We start from the raw sequence: 19350 nt of genomic DNA, 5'->3' as shown, positions 1-19350 counted from the left end.
TATTTTATTGATATTATGATTCATGAAAATCGTCTAATTGTCAAAATAGAATCGATCACTAAAATAGCTGGTAGCTGCAGCCTTAATGCAAAGATGCTTGAAAGAAAAATACTTTTAGCCAAATACAACAAGGACTTCTACGAGTGATCCCAGTTGAGAAGCTGCAACTACAATTTCTTTTTATACTTGTATTTAATAACTAAATGTCATATAATTTATTTACTGTTAGTTTTTCTACAGAGAGTCATGTCTGTATATCGTTGCTATTTTTCTGTCACTCAGGTTTATGTCTTACTCTGTCGTTACTGTTTGCCAGAGTCTTATTTCCTAGACGTCATCCACTGGTTTTGAGTAATCAGCTGCTGGGACGCAGCAGAGTTAAGTCGACTGGCAGCCCTCCGGGAGTTTTAATTACACATGTACCTCCTATTTGGACGGTTGGCAAACTCTGAGCCGATGATACACAGGCAGTACTTGACACCTGAGCCATCTCAGCTTTGTTTTACATCTGGCTTTTAGTGTCAGAAAGTAACGCTCACCTTAAGAGGGGAAGTGGTTAATGGTGATCTGTGTGGCCGTTTGTAGTCGGCATCACCTCTTCAGACACTTTTGATGCCACTTCCCCTTTGGCAAGCATCATCTGGCTGCGGACTAATTAGTGACAGATGTTATTAGGAGCATGCGTGCAGACAAGCGTGTTCGAACATCGTATGCGAGGAAGACTCAGGCCTGCAGCCGCACAAATAAAGGTTAGCATTCCAAAAATACGTTGGGTCCTCTGACTCCATGCCGTCTCAGCTGTCCCCCTGAACGCCGCTCTGGTTGTGTTTGCGTCTTCGCTGCGGCCGCGGCCCCCTGTGCGTGTCAGGATCTTCATCAAAAAGCTGACATTTTTGCTACAGGTCATGACAAGCAAGATAATCAGACGCGAGTCTCCTCACAGATAGGTTGTCCCAGTTCAGTCCAGTTAGAGGAGGGATCTGCCAAGTTGTATTCATCCTGAAGAGTCTGGATAATTTGTGTTTATGCTGCTGCCGCGCTGCTGCCTGTGGCGTTCGCTAGAAGAGGGCTTAACTCTGAAGCTTTGGAAGCAGCTGTGCGAGATGCATGTGCGGTCTGTCAACAGCTTTCTCTATGTTTACTAAGAAGAAACGGTCACATTTGGTATCAAAACATTTTGAAAACTACACTTTTTTAATCTTTTAAAGGTGACAGAGAAATACAGTTTGTTGTGGTTGTGTTTTAGTTGGATTTTATTAGAGATGCACCGAAACTAAGATTACATTATATTGGCCCAGAAAAGCCTAACGGTGCATCGGTTTAATTATTCAATCTATGTTTCTTCATCATTCCTACATCCAGTAGAAGTAAAAGATCTGATAACTATCGACCACTTATTTCTTCAACCTTTTCTTTGCACCCAGGTCCTGACTTAACTTTTTCAAACTGATTTTGTAATTATTATCAATTATAATGTTATAATGGTGTCTGCTCTGCCCATGACTCTTCCCACCCTCTCCTCCTTTCCACTTTGTAAACATGTAAACCAACTCACTTGCAACTCTGACCAACTTCTTCTTGAGCCAACAGCGAAAGAACGCACTTCGTTACATCTGTTTAAGATATTTTACTCTTTATGACCATTGTAGTTCAAGCAAAGATGTACCAGCAGCCTCTCCTGTGTTGCAGCCATAGACACAACACCAGCACCATGTTCAGACGTAAACAGATGAAAAGTTTTTTCCCAGCACAAACTGTAACCTTGGTTAACTGTTGTCCTTCACCAGAGCACTCCAACTACTTCGGGACGGACGATAAGCTGGGCCCCGTGGCCGTGAGCATTCGCAGGGAGAAAGTGGAGGATACCAAAGACCACAAAGACCAGTACCAGTACCGCATAATCGTCAGGACCAGTGAGGTACGCTCGTCAAGATTTCTGGTTGACAGTGCAGTGATGAGAGTCAGGTTAATTCCTCACCCAGGTTTTCTCTGTCCCAGTTTTCCCTCCCCTCACCCCTCAGCTTAAGCCCCGTCTCTGTCCTGCCACTGGGAACATTCCACCTGTTCAGTCTGTGCACATAAAAGCCAAAGTAAACACTATCTGCTGTGTCTGAAGCATTTGGCATGCCTTCAATGACAACTTTGCTTTGTTTTCGTGGACAAAATATAGTGCAATGTGTGAACTGGTATTTTTTTTTCTGGTTAACCAACCCAAAGTACTAAATAATTGTGAAGGAGAATTAGAAATAGTTTTTATTTTGTTTTCGAACCCTTGAAAACGTTTGAATTTCAGTTACCAAGGTTTGGAGAGTGCTTGATAGTCAAACTGCACTTAGTAATAAAGTCCAAGCTAACATTTGATTAAAAGCCCACATTTGGAAAGCAGTATTTTAAGTTGAAATGAGCTTTATTATTTAAAGATAATAAAGAGACACAGGTATTTTTTTATCTCACTATCTGAAGTTAAATCAGACCAAACTTCTCTTGTTTTAGGTCAGTTAGCATCAACAAAATTATTCCTATTTGTTAAATACCAGAAAACTTTGTGAGAATATTTTTAGAGATTCTTTTCATAACTTTCTCAGACCAGTCAAGGCATTTCAAAACATAACATTTTGTTATATTCTACTTTGCCTTGTCACTGCTGTTGTAGAATACTATCACAATATATTATTAATACTGAGTTGAAACTGTGTTCTTTAGATCATTTTCATTGTTTATTTATTTATTTTTCTCCAACGTGTGATGCTGTGCTGGAAAAGATTGAACCTTCACTTTGTTTAAATTTTACTGTGGCAAAAAGTGTATGAAACCTGCAGCACACACATCCATACGCAGCTTCGACTGTATGCGTATCGGTGTTGTTGCTTTGCATAAAAGTGAACGTCCGCCACCAGACTCAAGTCTCTTGCAGCCTTTAACAGGGTTTTCCTGGGTTTCTATGTTTCATCCATCCCAGGAAAAAACATCCCCGCAGCATGATACTTCCACCGCAGTTTTTCCACAATGTGGATGTTGTGTTCACGATGATGTGCATGAGGTTTTGCATGTAAGCCAGAATGCTAAATTTGGATGTCATGTGATCAGATTAGATTACATGCAGGTAGCCTCTATTTATAATGAGGTGACTTCTAGAGGTAATTGTTTGTACTGGATTTTGTTATGTGACATCACAGCTATGGGTGTTGGATACAAATGCACGCTCTATGCTTATTTGTTATAATGTTACCAGATTCTGGGTCACCACTTCCCAAAATTTTAATTTTTTACTGGTTTAGGGAGTCTTAAAATAAAGTCACTCCTTTTTGTCTGAATTGTTGTTGTTTTTTTTGGCCTCGACATTGTAAAAGCTGAAAAACAAAGTTCCCCCCGTGTTCATTGCGTTGGTGTGGTCTTAGTGGAAGTGAAGTCTTCATTGTGGTGTTGTCTTTAGCTGGTTTACATGGCTGCCTGGCCTCATCACTTTACCTCTGATACAACAATGGAGCCTGCCTGCTCAAGCTCACAGAGCTAAGCTAGCAGATAGAGGCCTGCTGTTCCCACACGGGGGGGGGCGAAGAAGGCAGACATTGATTTCTGAATTTACTCTGTCCCACTCAAGCCACAGCGCCTCTCAAATATCCTTCCCCTCTAAGTATGTCATTTAATTCTGCGCAGCAGTGCTGACGCAGCAAGGTGAAGAGAGTTGCTCTCTCTGCCCTCCTTCCTCTCTGCCTCCCGTCACTTTTTTCTCCCCCTTTTTCTTTTTTTTTTTTTAAAATCACCCCCCACTTCTGATATCCCAGCTCAGCACGCTACTCTCTCCGCCGTCGCACAGCAGCTGACAAGCTGAAACAAAAGCTTCATAACATCAGCTGCTTGTCAATCAGGTTTGATTCCTCTGCAGCAGATTCCAGCCTCCGAGGTTCAGCGCTCTCTCTCTCTCTCTCTCTCTCTCTCTCTCTCTCTCTCTCTCTCTCTCTCTCTCTCTCTCTCTCTCTTTTGGTCTCTCTTTCTGTGGCCCCTGCCAGCTCCAGAACGCGTTATGCATTTTTAACGACTCCACATGTGAGTGAAAGGGGTGTGAAGAGAGCAGCCCACTCCTGTTGACTGTACCAACCCCATACAGGATTAGTCCTCCTGTTATTAAGTGGGTTAATTACCGATCAGTAGAGGGACAGTACACTGACTGTATGTTGTGCTGCAAAAATATTAAATCACGCACGTTTTTCTGAGTGTGCGCTTGACAGGGAAGACGAGGGAGGCACTCTTTCTTGCTAAACGATGTTTGTAGTTTGCAGTTTTCTAGAAGCTGTGTACACCGCAAAACAACAAAATCTTACCATGTATTTTTCTAGTTTCTAGTGCAAGTATGTTATTACACTTATAATAAGACAAAACTAGCTTACAAGCAATTTTTTATCAAGTTATATTGAGCTTGTTTCCATAAATCATTCTTGAACATTGATATAAAGGTACTTGTTCCTCTTGCAGATTATTCCCACTTATATCAAGACATTTTTTCCATGTTAGTGAACAAACCTGCCAGTGGAGCTACTACTTTTTATCAACATTCAATCATTTCTAACTTAAAACAAACTGGTATATCTTGCTGAAAGGTCACTTGTGTGTTAGTTCTACCCTATTTCAGCTGTACCAAGACATTTGCACTAGAAACTAAACTAAAACACTTAGTGAGGTTTTGTGTTTTTGCAGTGTAGGACATGCATCAAGCATGTGGAAGAAGGTGGTCTGCTCAGATGAGGCCAAAGTTTAACTTTTTGTTTGTGTGGAGGAAGGTTATCACTACATGTCATCCCCATAGTAACGCATGATGGTGGTGCAGGAATGCTTTTCTTCTTCATCAATGGGAGATGGATGGAGCTAAATGCAGGAAGTCCCATAAACATACCAAAGGCTTGAAGACCAGCAGGGCCATAACCATAAACAAACATCCAGAGCCACAATGAAGTAGTTTAGATCAAATCATATTAATGTGTAAGAATGGCCCAGACAAACTCCAGACCTAAAATCTGTGGTGAGACTTGAATGTTGCTGCTCAGAGAAGCTCTCCTTCTGAACTTTTTACAAAGAAGAATGGGCAAAAATTCCAGTCTAGATTTGCAAGGCTCAAAAATATGATGATCTAAATGTGCATTAAAGTTTGCAGTTGAATCACAGCAAAAGTTGGAAAAATTCAAGAGTATAAAAAAACCCTGCCGTCCTTGTCCCAATCCTTTTGTTTCTGTCGTCCCCGTGTAGCTCGTGACCCTGCGTGGCTCCATCTTGGAAGACGCGGTGGCGTCGACGGGGAAACACGGCACTGTCCGAGGCCTTCCGCTCAAAGACGTCCTGGAGCAGGTCGTCCCTGAGCTCAGCGTCTCTTGTCTGAGGCTGGCGCTCAGCACGGCCAAAGTCACAGAACAGCTCCTCAAACTGGACGAACAGGGGGTGAGTTTAATGCTTCTCTGGATGACCGGGGGGGTCAAACTCTTTTTGACGCACTAAATATTCAGGGCTAAATATTAAATTGCAGGGGGTTTTTTATATATATTTTTGAAGCTTCTGCTTAAGTCGAGTAGCTACAAAGAATCCAAAGCAAAAACAACTTCAGATAAGGCAGAACAGTGGCATATGGTTTACTCAGACTATGTGGAAATTGTGCCTGAACCGTGTTGTATCTGATTTAATGTTGGAGCAAAGTACAAAACGTGGGCAGAGAAAGCTGAGTCGAAGCAGGGTGTGTCACGAGTATGACTATGTAAAGATAAAAACTTTAATGCTTGGCCACGTTATCTTTGAGCTGTTTCCTCGTGAGCAGAGTGTGAGGTATTTTGCCAGCAGTCGGTGTGGTGTTTGTGTAGGTGGATTATACAACAGCGAAACTGTACTGTGTGTTTTAGTAAGCACGTCCATATATAAATACACTTTACTGCTGGGTTAAAGTCTCATCCGCTGACAAGCAGCTCAGGAGGTTCAGACTAACATCTCATCTGCTTGTCTTTGTTCTGTGTGTCCATGCACGTTGCAGCTGAGTCACAAGCACAAAGTGGGTGTTCTGCTGTGTCGTGCGGGCCAGAGTACAGAGGAGGAGATGTACAACAACGAGGAGGCGTCGCCCGCCTTCTCTGCCTTTCTGGAGCTGCTGGGGGAGCAGGTGCTCCTCAAGGGATTCTCAAAATACGCTGCCCAGCTCGACACAAAGAGTGAGAGGCTCTTCCTTACTGTAATAACTGTGTTCCTTCAGTAGATTCCCAGATGCTAAATAAACACGTGGGGAGAAGAGGGAGCCATTTTTAACAAACAAAATGGTTTAAAGTTTTACATAACTGTTGGGCAGTCAATGCAAAGTATTTTTTTTCAGTTGATTTATGTTCATACAATCGAAAATTTAATTTGACTAAAAATTTGAATATTAGCCATGCATCTGCTCTTTGTCCACTCGTGCTTATCCTTCCACTCAACTTTCCATTAGGATACAGAACTCCATGTTGATCCTTTGCCTGCTTTGCAAAGAGGCGTTTTTGACTCACCCTCCTTGTCGAGGGTGTCCACGGCGGTCTGCTGAACTGTCGAGTCAGCAGCTTTTCTCACTTCTGTATTATGTAATATAAAATTTTTTGGAAAAACTTAACTTTTGGTTTTCATTAGGCTTAAGCCATAGATCATTTTGTGTGTGACAAATCTATCTATAAATGTGTTTCATGAGAATAAATGACCTTTCTGATGATCTTCAAACCTTTAGAACTGCAGCTGTTCTTGGCCTGGTCCCAAAACGTCAGGAGGATTTTATTCTTCTTCTAGTTTTCTTATTCTGGACCTCTGAAACGCAGCGACTCAAACCAGAAAAATCGCTTTTCAACAACACCCATCTGTGATCTACATTCGACTTTAAATATAAAAAACCTTCATTTTCCTCCCTCTCCCCAGCCGACTCGACAGGCACCCACTCCCTCTACACCACCTACCAGGGCTATGAGGTGATGTTCCACGTGTCCACTATGCTGCCATACATGCCCAACAACCCGCAGCAGGTAAACGCGCTCATTAACATGCAAAGCTACCTGAGGCTGTGCGCTTTGTAGCTGGTCAAACACCGCTGTGTACGAGGAAAGCACTTCCCTCTGTTGTTGTCCAGAGCCTTTCAAAGCGTGTCTGTGGTTGTGAGTTCAAACATCCCTTTTTGCTCCGAATAATAAAAGCAAGAATCCAAGATGTCGTAACCAGTGACTTGTTCGTTCTTTTTTTCCTTTCTTTCATTTAGCTTTTTTGTGCTTTTATAGTCTTGACTCTTTTTGCCTTTGTGGCTTTTCTGTCGGCTCTGCTTTTCCGTCTTTAACTGGCACAGCGCTGGGTGGGGTTCACCAGTGAGTAGTTATTAGTATATGTTTTTTTTTTCTTTCTGCTTTAGCTTTTTTATCCTAACACAGCAGCCGTGCCATTCACGCTCACTTGTTTACAGTCCACGCTGTTCCTGCAGGTTCTTGAAAGTACATTAAAAAGTAATTATGACGACTTGATTTTCAGCTCTAAGTAACAAATTATCTTCTAGTTGCATCTTCAATTTTTGCTTCCAAAGTGGACTTATTGCCATTTGTTTTGGAATTAAAATGAAACTTTAATGCATATTTTATGAGGTTTGGCTTGAAAAAGAGTCATTTAAATAATTGACTCATCTTGCTGTTATAATATTGCAAAGGGTTCAAGTTTATAATCAACGCATTAAAGCACTGGAGTTGCATATCTGAGCCAACACTTGAAAGTATATGTGAATATATTAATACACTAAATACATATTTGCGGTGGATTTTATATGAGGCTCCTCAGAGCTCACAGCTGAGACTAATGTTTAATTTGCAAGCTTTATTATATTTTTTCTGTGTACATTTTTATATACTATAACTCAGTGCTTGGAAATCTGGGGGGGGAGTTAAACTAAGGAATATTCAGGTTTAATTTTTTAATAAAGAGTGACAAACATTGTAAATAAAGCTAATTATGGAGCACCAATTCATGTACTTTTTAACAAAATAAATTTTAGGTCTTGGTAGATGTCAGACATTTAAAATTATGCACACAACAAATACAATCTGTTAATATTCTAATTTTGTTGGGGGAAAAAAAATCTGAAATTATTTCATGACCTCAGAGGTCAAACTTTATTCTAAGAACGTCCAATAAAGACAGATGTCAGATAACACTGTGAAGTGTTACTTGTAGAAGTGAATCTGTGCAGTAGCTTCAATATGAGCTGAAAAATGTAAGTATTGGAATCAAAAATAGACCCTGTTTGATGACTTTTGTGTCACAATAAAACCTTCAGTCAGAATATGAAGCTGAATAAGTGGCACAATGACTCCATCTACAGGGTTGAAGGCTGCAACAGCATGGGATGTTTTCTCACTATAATTGGCCTGTAGGGGGCAGCATCTGACTGCAAACGTAATCCACTGTGGAAGCATTAAACCAGCAACATGGAAGCTGACTGGAAAGCAGGAAAAGAGAGGGGGACAGCGTATTTCTGGGAATCCCCTGGACCCCCCTCCACCTGTTCATGACCATAAGCATTGTGTTCCTCAGGTCATGAATTTGGTCTTTTGCACACCAGACATATTAAAGATATCTAAATGGTTCCAGGTTGAGTTCATCAGTTCATAAAACTCTCTCCTCAAATTCTAAACTTTAAACTTCCTTATATTGGTACCAGTGGTTTATCTTGGAATGTTATCTTTCTTCTTTTTTTTTAACTCTTTTTAATTTTTAGCTTTTTATCTAAGTTCCTTTGACTTTCCCATTGTTACAAAGAAAATACCTTAAATACCTTTAAGATAGCTTAAAAATCTAACTTCCACATGATAAGCATGTAAAAACAAGTTAGATTTTTATGCTCTCTTAAAGTCTTTCATAAAAATACTTGATCATGTATTGTCTGTTAATGTTATGCTGTGCTTAAGAATTAACAAACTCATTATTAAATCCTTCAAGTCTTTTAAGTCTCTATTTCTAGTCACAACTGTAAATCCCAAATATGGCAGATTAGTCATATGTGGCAAAACCTAATATAGATAAAAATATTGATCCAAGCAGCAGATTAGGCTTTATGTTGGCGTATATTACAAGTGCAGATGTTCAAACCACAGCCCATCAGTACCAGTACATGATGCTCCTCTGGGCTGCATTACATAATTGGTGCTTTCACACTTGTGTGTGGAAATGAAGCGAGAGCTGGCATGCTCTGCAGCACAAGCTCGGCCTGCACCGTGTGCCATGTTTCCTACATGACACGCAGACACAAATAAACCCACTCAGAAGGCGATAAATTACATAAAGAGCTGTCGTTTTGTGTGCGATCGCAGGCGTCCCAGTTTACGTTGGCTGCAGAGTCGGCTCTGACCAGTTCTGTGTTTTCTTTCCTCTTCGCCAGCTCCTGAGAAAGAGGCACATAGGTAACGACATTGTCACCATAATCTTTCAAGAGCCTGGAGCGCAGCCTTTCACCCCTCAGAACATCAGGTCCCACTTCCAGCACGTCTTCGTTATTGTTCGGGTGCACAACCCCTGCTCCGACGGCACCTACTACAGGTAAATATCCATAAATGGTCTTAAGCTTTTCAGTTCTTCTTCCTCGTTTTTGATTGCTTCACACAAATCCCCCTTTTTTTCCCTCAGTGTTGCTGTAACACGGATGGAGGACGTTCCCTCCTTTGGACCACCCATCCCCAGCGGAGTCGCCTTTCGTGACCCGGAGAACTTTCGTAACTTCCTCCTCGCCAAAGTCATTAACGCGGAAAACGCTGCGCACAAATCCGATAAGTTCCACACCATGGCGACGCGGACTCGTCAGGAGTACCTCCGGGACCTGGCCGAGAACTACGTCAGCAGCACGCCCCTGGACTCGGCTGGGAAACTGAACAACCTCATCTCCCTGGCGTCTAAGAAACGTGAACGCACGAAAGCGAGAGAGCGAGCGGAGCTGGACGCAGACGGGGCCGTTGCCTGGAGAGTCCAGGCCCAGGACTTCAGCGGAGGGGCCGCAGAGCTACCCTGCGCATTGGGGATATCAAAAGAATACGTGGTCCTTGTCGACTGCTCCACCAAAGAGGTGGTGTTCAATTGTTTCTGTAGTGACGTGATCGGCTGGACGCTGGAGCGGCTGGCGTTGAAGATCTTCTACGGGAGAGGAGACCACATTGCGGTCAGAGTACCAGAAGGTCATGGACACGACGTCACAGAGATGGTGCAGAGGTTAAAGGTGAGAGTTCCAACTGGAGTTTATTTGTATAGCACTTTTCAGCAACAAGGCAGTTCAAAGAGCTTTGAAGGATGAAAACGTCTTACAATCAGCAAATGTGAAACGAGCAATAAAAATTACATTTTATCAAATGTTGTCATCTAATACACATAAAATATGTTGGTCAATGTTGCATCTACTGCTAATCAACTCTAAACAGGTGGGATTGTAACATTGATTTAAAGGAACTCAGTGTTTCAGATGTTTTACAGTTTTCTGGATGTTTGATCCAGATTTGTGGTGCATAGAAGCTGAATGCTGCTTCTCCTCGTTTGGTTCTGGTTCTGGGGATGCAGACCTGAAAGGCCTGGCAGGTTGATACAACAGCAGCAGATCTTTAATGTATTTTGGTGCTGAGCCGTTCAGTGATTTATGAACTAACAGTATTTTAAAGTATGGAGTCAGTGTAAGGACTGTAGAACTGGAGTGATGCTGGTTTTAGTGAGAACATGAGCAGCAGCGTTCAGAATCAACTGACATCAAGATCTGGAATAACTGAACCAAACTGATGCTATGCTTAAAGGAGGGTCTGTACCAGCAAGGCAGTCGGTTTATATAAGATCTGACATTTATGATTGGATGAGCTACACTGAGATATTGATGAAAATCTGAGTTGTGATACAGTTTTTTTTTTTTTCCTCTGCAGCATGTTTAATTTTGTAAGTGTGTAGATTAGAGAAAATTCACAATGCTTTCAAATATGTTCTTCAATTCAAGAGAAATTCTGCTCTTTGTTAATACATGTTTGTTCAGTGAGGAGTTCTAAAATATGGCGTTTTACTTGCAGAAACCTTTCACAAATGTAAAAAAAATAAATAATGTTTTTTGTCGGACTGCTGTAAGCTAATGAGGTTAGAGGGGCTTTTGAGAAGCATTGTTATCTTAGTTTCGTTTTGAAAACTGGTCAAGCTGCTTACATTTGAACACTTATTACCATCTCAGATGTTTTATTCTTGAGTTGCACTCTGGGAATTTCCATTTGTGGGAACAGGGTTTTTCCTAATCTCTTTGGAATTTGCTTGGATTTACCAGGAAACCTGTGAACCTAAAGACAGATTTTTCACCCAGCGGTCAAATAGCGTTCAGTATTAAGCAGACAGATGCACCTATCAGAGGTTTTCTGCCTGTTTTCCAGTTGTCAATTTTCCACAGCTTCACCCTGTCAATTTAGATTTCTCAAGAATCATATTTTTCAACATTCAAAATGCTTTTGAATGTTTTTTTTTTAAATATGCCTTTCTCAGACATTGTAATGTCTGAGAAAATTAGATTTTCTAAAAGCAAAATGATTGAGTTGATACTTTAAGTTTAAAACTTCATATTCATTTTTCCAGAGGATGGATTAGTAATTGTAAACGATTATGCATTTACATCTGCTTTGCATATGGAGTGTGTGAGAGAGATATTTGAAAACACAAATTTTTGTTTTATGCTAGTTTTACTTTCTCCCTGCTGTGGAATGTAATATACAAGATCTATGCAACAGTCAATTGAAACTGTATCTTTTTTTTCAGTTAATTTTTATTGTTTTCAACTCCAAAGTGTGGTCTTGGAAAAGTTTTACAACTTACCTTGAAAATGCCTGAAAAGTCCTTGAATTTTACTGTGTGAAAAGTGTACAGTCTCTGAGTTTAATATCTGGAGACTGTCAACATCGCAGAGAAAACAAAAGTACCAAAATGTTAGTAACACTGAGACAGGATCTAGGTATTACTAACTCATGTATGCGTGTTGAAGCAGTTCATTTTCCAGAAAGAATGAACAGTGCAACTGTAATCCTTCCCTCCAGATGTTGACAGACGGGTGTGAGACGGTGGACATGACGCTGAGAAGAAACGGACTGGGACAGCTGGGCTTTCACGTCCGTCTGGACGGCACCGTCTCCGAGGTAACGTGTGGATGGCCGCGCGGGATTACAGCCAACGAAGGCGCCGGGCTCTGAATAACTTCAGATTCGTTCTGCGCAGGTGGAGGAGTACGGCTTCGCCTGGCAGGCGGGACTGAGGCAGGGCAGCCGCCTGGTGGAGATCTGCAAGGTGGCCGCCGTGACGCTCACTCACGAGCAGATGCTCGACCTGCTGAGGACGTCGGTCACCGTCAAAGTGGTCATCATTCCTCCGTACGAAGAGGGCAAACCTCGCAGGTGTGTATGGGCGGTAATTTACTTCGTCTGTGGCTGAACTGGTGAGCGACTTTTGTTTGGAAGATATCAAAGAGGAAGGAGAAGAAAGAGCTGCAGTGGAAGGGCAGCAGCGAGATACAATGAGCTCAGGATGCTCTTCACTGAAACACACAAAAGCAGTGGCCAGTCTCCAGTGTTCTGAGAGGATTTTGTGTGGGAGTGTGTGAGAGAAAAAAAAAAAAAAGAGGAAGCGAACCAACGGAGAGAGACGGCAACGTGTAGCTGGAGTGGAAACAAGCGAAACGAGGCACGGAGACAAAAAGGCAGAAGCATTTGTTGAACAGGAATTAGCTAAATCTGTCGTTTTTTGTCTCTTTCTCTGGATTTGTTATCTGGTAATCTCCGCTAGTTTGGTCCTTCTGCAACAATCCTTTGCTGCTACACCCTTCTTTTTATCTTCTCATCTGTGCTCCAGGTCTTGAGTGAGCCTGAATAAAGAGGCATTATTAGATGCTGGTGTGGTTTTGCAGAATGGTTAAAAAAAAACAAAAAAAACCCTGAGGACAGTGTGTGTGTTTCTGAGCATCAGAGCTCCTAAAAACCGTAATCGTGGCGGGCTGTGTGATCACACTGTGGTTGGATTCCTTTAATGTTGGAGGCAGTTTAATTACTCCAAGTTAAACCCTTTCTACACACACACACACACACACGTCGAAACACTGAGCTGTGGCCTTGGAGCAGCTGATAATTAGAGTCTTTGCGTTTCACTCTTCCTCTCTGACTCGTTGGCTGCTGTGTGCCAGGCGAGCAGATTGCATGAGATTAAGGCTTGGCATCTGCTGGAATGGTGGGGGGGAAAAACAACACCAAAAAAGGGGAAAATAAATAAAAGAGCCGACACGATTACTTAAAAAAAAATGTATGCCCTGTGTAAATAAAAAGAAAGGAAAATAAGGAGGGAGAGGTGGAGCGACGGAGGGAGAGAGAGGCTGGGAGGAGCGCTGGATGAGGAGGACGTGTCTCAGCACCGCCGAGAGTAAGAGGAGTGGGTGGAGGCGAGAGGGGAAGAGAGAGATGAAAGTTGGAAGGCTCCGTCTCGGCTGCAAAACCACTCGACGGATGGATGCAGCAGGAAAAAGGCGTGGGTCTGACGGTGTGTGTGTGTGTGTCTGAGCTCCAGCCGTGTCACCTCAGCTAATGTGATGGGAGAATTACTGCATGCTGACAGACATTAGGCTCTGCTCTCTCTGAGGTTTGTATTCCCCTCGTGTGTGCATGCAAGGCTGGGGTCTGTGCAGCTGATCTGTATCGATATTGATGATAGCAGAAGGTTTATTGATCAAAATGGTCGTAGTACATGTTGCTTTCATGGACATTGATTTGTGGAGGGGTGGTTTTGTCCCTGGAAAGCTGCTGTGTTCAAGAGGCGTTTTGTTGTTGCATGTTTTCTTTATGTGAGTCTGTGTTTCTCAAAGGCTGCAGAAAACCGTCACCTAATTATTCATTAGTTGATTGCTTTTGTCTATCTTCCAAGACGTTTCTCAGAGCTAACTGTTGTCTTTATCAGTTTTTGTATGCAAACAGTTAACCCTGATGTTGTAAACTTGACATTTTTTTTAGCATTACGTCATGTTAGAATGTAATTTCCCTCATCCGAAACATACCTGGAGTGTTGCTTTGATTCCTTCATGCATGTTTGAGAAATCCTTGAATCTCCCACGGCAACCATTCAGCTGTGCCTGAACGCTTATTTACACAAACCTCCTACACTCGGCTCCTCTAGAATAGCAGCAGCAGCAATTGCTGCTGGCGGAGTGTCCAAAAGAGCAGGACCTTCTCAAAGACACACAGGAGCCTTCAAGAGTGATCGCTTATGGCTTTTTATCTGATTAATCAATTAATCTATCTAGGTGATTAATTATCTTCCTCAGAAACAGATTTCATTTTTTCACTCCTCGCATACAACGATTTGTTGGAAAACATTTCAATCAATCAAATTTATTTGTATAGCACATTTCAGCAACAAAGCAATGCAAAGAGCTTTACATTATAAACACTTGGAAGTTTTAAGAAAATATGAAAGATAGTCATAAAAATGGCGTCACTTAAAAACATTGATGATTGTTTACTGTAGTTAACATTATCAGTTATGTTGAGTTGCACTTGCAGCCTTAGATTTTATTAAGACAAATCTGTTGTTTGCACCCTTAAAGTGAATGGATTTTAGACAATAATGAGAAACATTGTTAAAAATCAGAGTCTGAATCAATAACATTTTCAACCTTTTGATTCCTGAAAACCTCCCAATAATAAGTTGAATGTCCGTTAAACTATACAGGAATATTAAAAACCTATTATAAGCTATCATACAGACTAAATACGGCGATCATTGTTCAGCTAATCATCCATCTCATCACCTACTTTTTGAATCCATCAGTTCGTTCATCTCCTTTCATCCTAAAGGCCAATTTGTCAGCATGTTTTAATCCCTGCCTCTCCTTTAATAGGCCTCTATATAAAATATTGAGACAGGAGCTGATATACAAATGAAATGAGGAAGACGCCTTCCAGCAATGAGCTTCATTATGGATGAGAATAAATGTCAGATCATTTTCGCTTGATGCCTGCACCGCCCATCAGATGATATTTTAATTTTGTTCTCCTAGAACTCACATTTTTGTGACTTAATTTTTATTTATTTATTTATTTATTTATTTATTTATTTATTTTTTACCTTCACAAAATATCTTCTGTACTTTCATAGAATCTGAGTCAAGAGCTCTTTGGCAGGTAAAGGCAGTAATGTCAGTATAAAATACACATTTTTATAAAGAGACGTGATCTAATCTTCCTGTAGCAAAGATAAATATTTGATTTGTCATTAATCAGCTGTTTTCCTCTTTTCCTCAGTCCATTGTCTCATGGGAGCTCATTAATGAGCTCTGTTACACGTCTGTTGTATATTTAAGCCTCCTCATGAACTGTACTGTGGAGTGTTCGGAGTGAATATACTGAACGGCTTTCACACACTGATCTCGGTTCAGCCGGAGTTCAGAGGAAGTGGCGGTCTTTCAGCTGTGCTTTCTACCAACTCACTGCAGAGAAGCCTTTAAACTGCAGATGAAGGAAAAAAGAGAGAGAGAAAAATTTAGAGTTTGGACATGTGAGCTGGAAGGGTTTATTTGTTTGATGATCTATATTTAAACGTCCCTGCTGTCTCGCTCTCTCTCTCTCTCCCCGCCTTTAGGGGCTGCACAGAGGAGTACGAGATGAAGACCATGGAGCAGAAGCCTGAGCCTGAGCCTCTGGCAGCCGGATACCGACCTTCTCTCCACCAAACATGGCGATGGGAGAGCTCACCCATTCCTCCGGGGCTCATGAATGTTCCCAACCCCAACCTGCCTCGCTGGGGACCCATTGGCCCCCTGCCTCCTCCTCTGGTCCGCTCACACAAACCCCTGATGCCAGTTCCCTACAGAGACCCACAGCACTTCAGCTCCAAGAGGTACCTTCACCTAATATGGCTTGAGACTCCAGGTTACAGCAGCAGACTGAGCTCTGAGTTTTGCAGCAGTGATGTGGTGAGGGCAGCGCAGCTTATCAATAAACATTAAAGGAAGCGAGAAATAATTCACAGCAAAAGTTGCAGAGTTGTCCTGGAATGGTATTGGAGAAGCTAAATTGTTTAGGAGTTAGTAATGAAGCAGAGGGTGTTTAGATATATTTTACAAAATGCATTTATCATCTCCAAGTCTTCATAAAACTTCTTCACTTCCGAAACGATACCAAAATTGCAGCCTGGAGTATTGGCCGATACTCTATTGACTCGATATGAAATCAGCACTAATCACAGTTCTAATCATCATTTTGTAGTCTGGAATGTTAGAAAAATCTTAAACTTTTGGACAAAACTCTGTTCTTTTTTTTTTAATCATTGTTTTTACTCTTCAGTTTTAAGTTGGTCCTCAGTTAGAACTGACTACCTCTGTTATTCTGGATGCTTTTTGTAGTTTAAGCTTCATTCATACCGTCTTTGAATGGTTTCACACTGCCCACTTCTAAAGTATATTTAAAAAAAGTGTTTTTCTCATCTAATTTGAATCCATTTTATTTATGCTATCACATTCTTGTTCATATTCATGACATGTTCTCACACTGCTATTGTCTTCCAGGCCTGTAAGTTACCCAGAGAACCACTACAACCTGTCTCCTGCAGGAGGCGACAGAGTCCTGCCCTACAGAAACCCTTCTGCCAGCTTCTCATCGCCCTCCACGGGGCTGGTCTCCCTCTCCGTCATGGGCTCTCCTGGAATGACTCCAGGATCTTTCGTACGCTACAAGCCGACACCTGACAGGTGCGTAGCGGCATGTTTCTGTATTCTCTTCTTCATTAAAGCTCATTTGGATCTTGACTGAACATGTCCGATGTTTCCCGTAATGACTGCTTAGCGTGCTAATGGAAGATTATTTCAGTTTAAGGAAGAGGGTGAATAATGTCTGGAGTAAGAAGTGAAATGAACACACTGTCTCTCCCGGAGGAAGGATCTGTTGTGTGGGCGGCTCTTCCTCACAGTGTGGAGGTTGATAGCGTCTCACCCAACCAGAAAAACGTGTTTATTCAACTGCCAACAGGATGCATAACAACACTCTGAAAATTTTTTCCATCAATTAAATAGAAATTGTTTATTTCAGAGGTCTGTGTGTTTGTCTTTTTTTTGGTTGCCTCTGTGCTCCGTTTCCCTTTTAAATATCAGTAATTGACCTTTATGATTTGTTTAGGTTTGGATCAGTACAGCGCCCCCTGCTGCCCTATGAACCCCACTTCAGTGTGGACATCACTTCTAGTGGAGAGTCTTCATCAGGGTTCATCAGTCAGGAGAGCACAATGGAGCGCTGCAAGACAGGTATCAAATTCAAACTAAAGACTGAAATTGATTCAGGAATCTCTTCCTGCTGTTTCTCTCCTAGTTATGTGTAAAAAATGATTTCAGACTAATTCTCTGTGAAGCTGTTTTTTTTAATGTAAGTTCAATTATCGCTTATTTCAGTGTGAAAATGGATCAGCTCCTGTTTGTGTGACTTATTTCCTCTTCCTTGTGTTTGTCTTTTATATTTGGTTTTATTGTACATCACTTTGGTCATCTTTGTTGTTTTTCAGGTGCTTTATTTGTAAAGTAGTATGTTATTACTAGGTACGTATTTCAATCAGTTGGATTTCCTGCTACTGCTCCAAGCACAGAGTTTAGTTGCTGCTAAATAAACATTTCTGGACAATAAAAAATGCCAACTCCTCATTTAACCCATTTACTAAATGAGTGTAAAGAGTGACGATAAGTTCTCAGATTGCTTTCTGAGTAGAACTGGGAGATGAGAGGGGCTTTGAGTGATGTTGTGCAGAGGGAGGTCAATGTTTAAATGTGCCATAAGTATTTAATCCTCTTTGCCAACCATTGCCATTCAGTGTAATTTGTTTAATCCTCCATGTGCATGTTTTCTGTCTAGAGCCCCTCTGGCATGTCCCAGCATCATCGTCTCGAGGACCAGGTGGCGGAGGGGGGCAGAGGAGAATAACCAGACAGGATGTCCCGGCCAAAGACTCTCCAAACAGACACTCAAAGGTCAGATCCATCATCAGCCTGTTTCATCCGTTCATCTGTTCCCGGCTTCTTTGTCTGACCGGGTCCGCCTAATGTCCCTCCAGGGCGAGGCTCAGTACTCCAGCCACTCCAGCAGCAACACGTTGTCCAGCAACGCGTCCAGCAGCCACAGCGACGAGCGCTGGTTTGACGGCGGACCTGGAGGGGAGCGGGTAGGCGGCGCGTTTCTCGGCGACCCGGTCGATCCGGACCCGGACCTTCTCAACCAGGGGGGCTCCAATGACAGCGGCATCGACGCCTCCACGCACTACAACAGCGGTCACCGCGGACACAAGACCGGCAGCCAGCCTCACAAGCCGATGCACCCCTCGGCGACCTACAGCGGCTTCCCGGAGCTGTCCGTAGGAAGGAGCAGCAACGGCGGAGAGTCGAGGCGACCGGAGTCCTCGCCCATCATGCCAGGCGCTGCCAATCAGAACAAGGGGTACCCGACCAAAACGTTCCCGCCTCCCAGCTCCAGCGCTGAAAAAATGGACACTTTCAAACCAAGGTATGAGTCAATCTGTCACATTGAATTGTGAAAACATTTTAGAGGACTTTCAGTCAAGCCATCTGCATTTTCCTATTGCCTCTAGACGAGCTCCACAGCGTCTAGCAGCGCTAATCCTTGTAAAACTTACAGATGATCATGAGATCTATTGCATTAGAGCTGCAATGGATCCAGCCTGACATGAACCACTACAGATATTCAACACAGACTTAGTTCTGGATTAAAGCAATCTGTATTTAATACCAGAGGGTTAGCAGAGGGCCAGTGCTGCAGTCTGTTCCAGGGAGCTTTTCACCGTTTCAGCTGATCTCACAAAAAGGTTTTTCCTTTTTCTTCTACAATTTAAAAAATAGAAAATGCCTAGTTGGAATTTTCTATTGATTAACTAAAGAAAGTTTAATCGTTCTTTTTTTTTTGTACCAAAGTTGCACCTTTACAGTCTTAGTAAAAAGCAAGGACAGTCTTTTTCAGCATTGAAAAAAACAAAATGTAATCTAAATCTGGTGTTTAAATTAGTTAAATACCACACAGACAATCACTAGATTATACTATATGCTTCTATCTACTTGAGTAAATATGATCTTATTCACTGAATTAATAAGTACACCCTTACTGTAGAGATTCAGTGTTGCAGAGATTAATTATAACGGCCTAATTAAGACCTACACCTGATTAAAATGCTGATCATGAATGTAAATTAACTGAAACATTAATCGACTCACTAAGTTTTGCTGTAGATTAAGAGAACTCTTGCAGAACGTTGGTCTAATGTTATTTCAACAGCTGCTACGTTGCATTATCTGATTTTAAT

At 41.9% G+C, this 19350-nt stretch overlaps 1 protein-coding gene across 2 annotated transcripts in view; it reads left to right on the top strand.

Moving 5' to 3' along the window:
* Positions 1-19350, top strand: part of sipa1l3 (signal-induced proliferation-associated 1 like 3) — a 78311-nt gene that overhangs the window by 51862 nt on the left and 7099 nt on the right. For both annotated transcript variants that reach the window (XM_014991043.2, XM_014991042.2), the window contains exons 5-17: positions 1788-1918; positions 5242-5430; positions 6011-6185; positions 6910-7013; positions 9404-9561; positions 9649-10231; positions 12060-12158; positions 12238-12413; positions 15640-15897; positions 16565-16747; positions 17172-17296; positions 17895-18010; positions 18094-18539. In XM_014991043.2, the coding sequence (XP_014846529.2) occupies positions 1788-1918; positions 5242-5430; positions 6011-6185; positions 6910-7013; positions 9404-9561; positions 9649-10231; positions 12060-12158; positions 12238-12413; positions 15640-15897; positions 16565-16747; positions 17172-17296; positions 17895-18010; positions 18094-18539 (2743 nt within the window). The remainder of the gene's footprint in view (positions 1-1787; positions 1919-5241; positions 5431-6010; positions 6186-6909; positions 7014-9403; positions 9562-9648; positions 10232-12059; positions 12159-12237; positions 12414-15639; positions 15898-16564; positions 16748-17171; positions 17297-17894; positions 18011-18093; positions 18540-19350) is intronic.

Source organism: Poecilia mexicana, unplaced genomic scaffold (assembly GCF_051168715.1).
Source record: "Poecilia mexicana isolate PSO_F unplaced genomic scaffold, ASM5116871v1 scaffold_13, whole genome shotgun sequence".
NCBI classification, from domain to species: Eukaryota; Metazoa; Chordata; class Actinopteri; order Cyprinodontiformes; family Poeciliidae; genus Poecilia; species Poecilia mexicana.
Note: the sequence above shows the minus strand (reverse complement) of the source record. Positions and strands in the feature narration are given on the sequence as shown.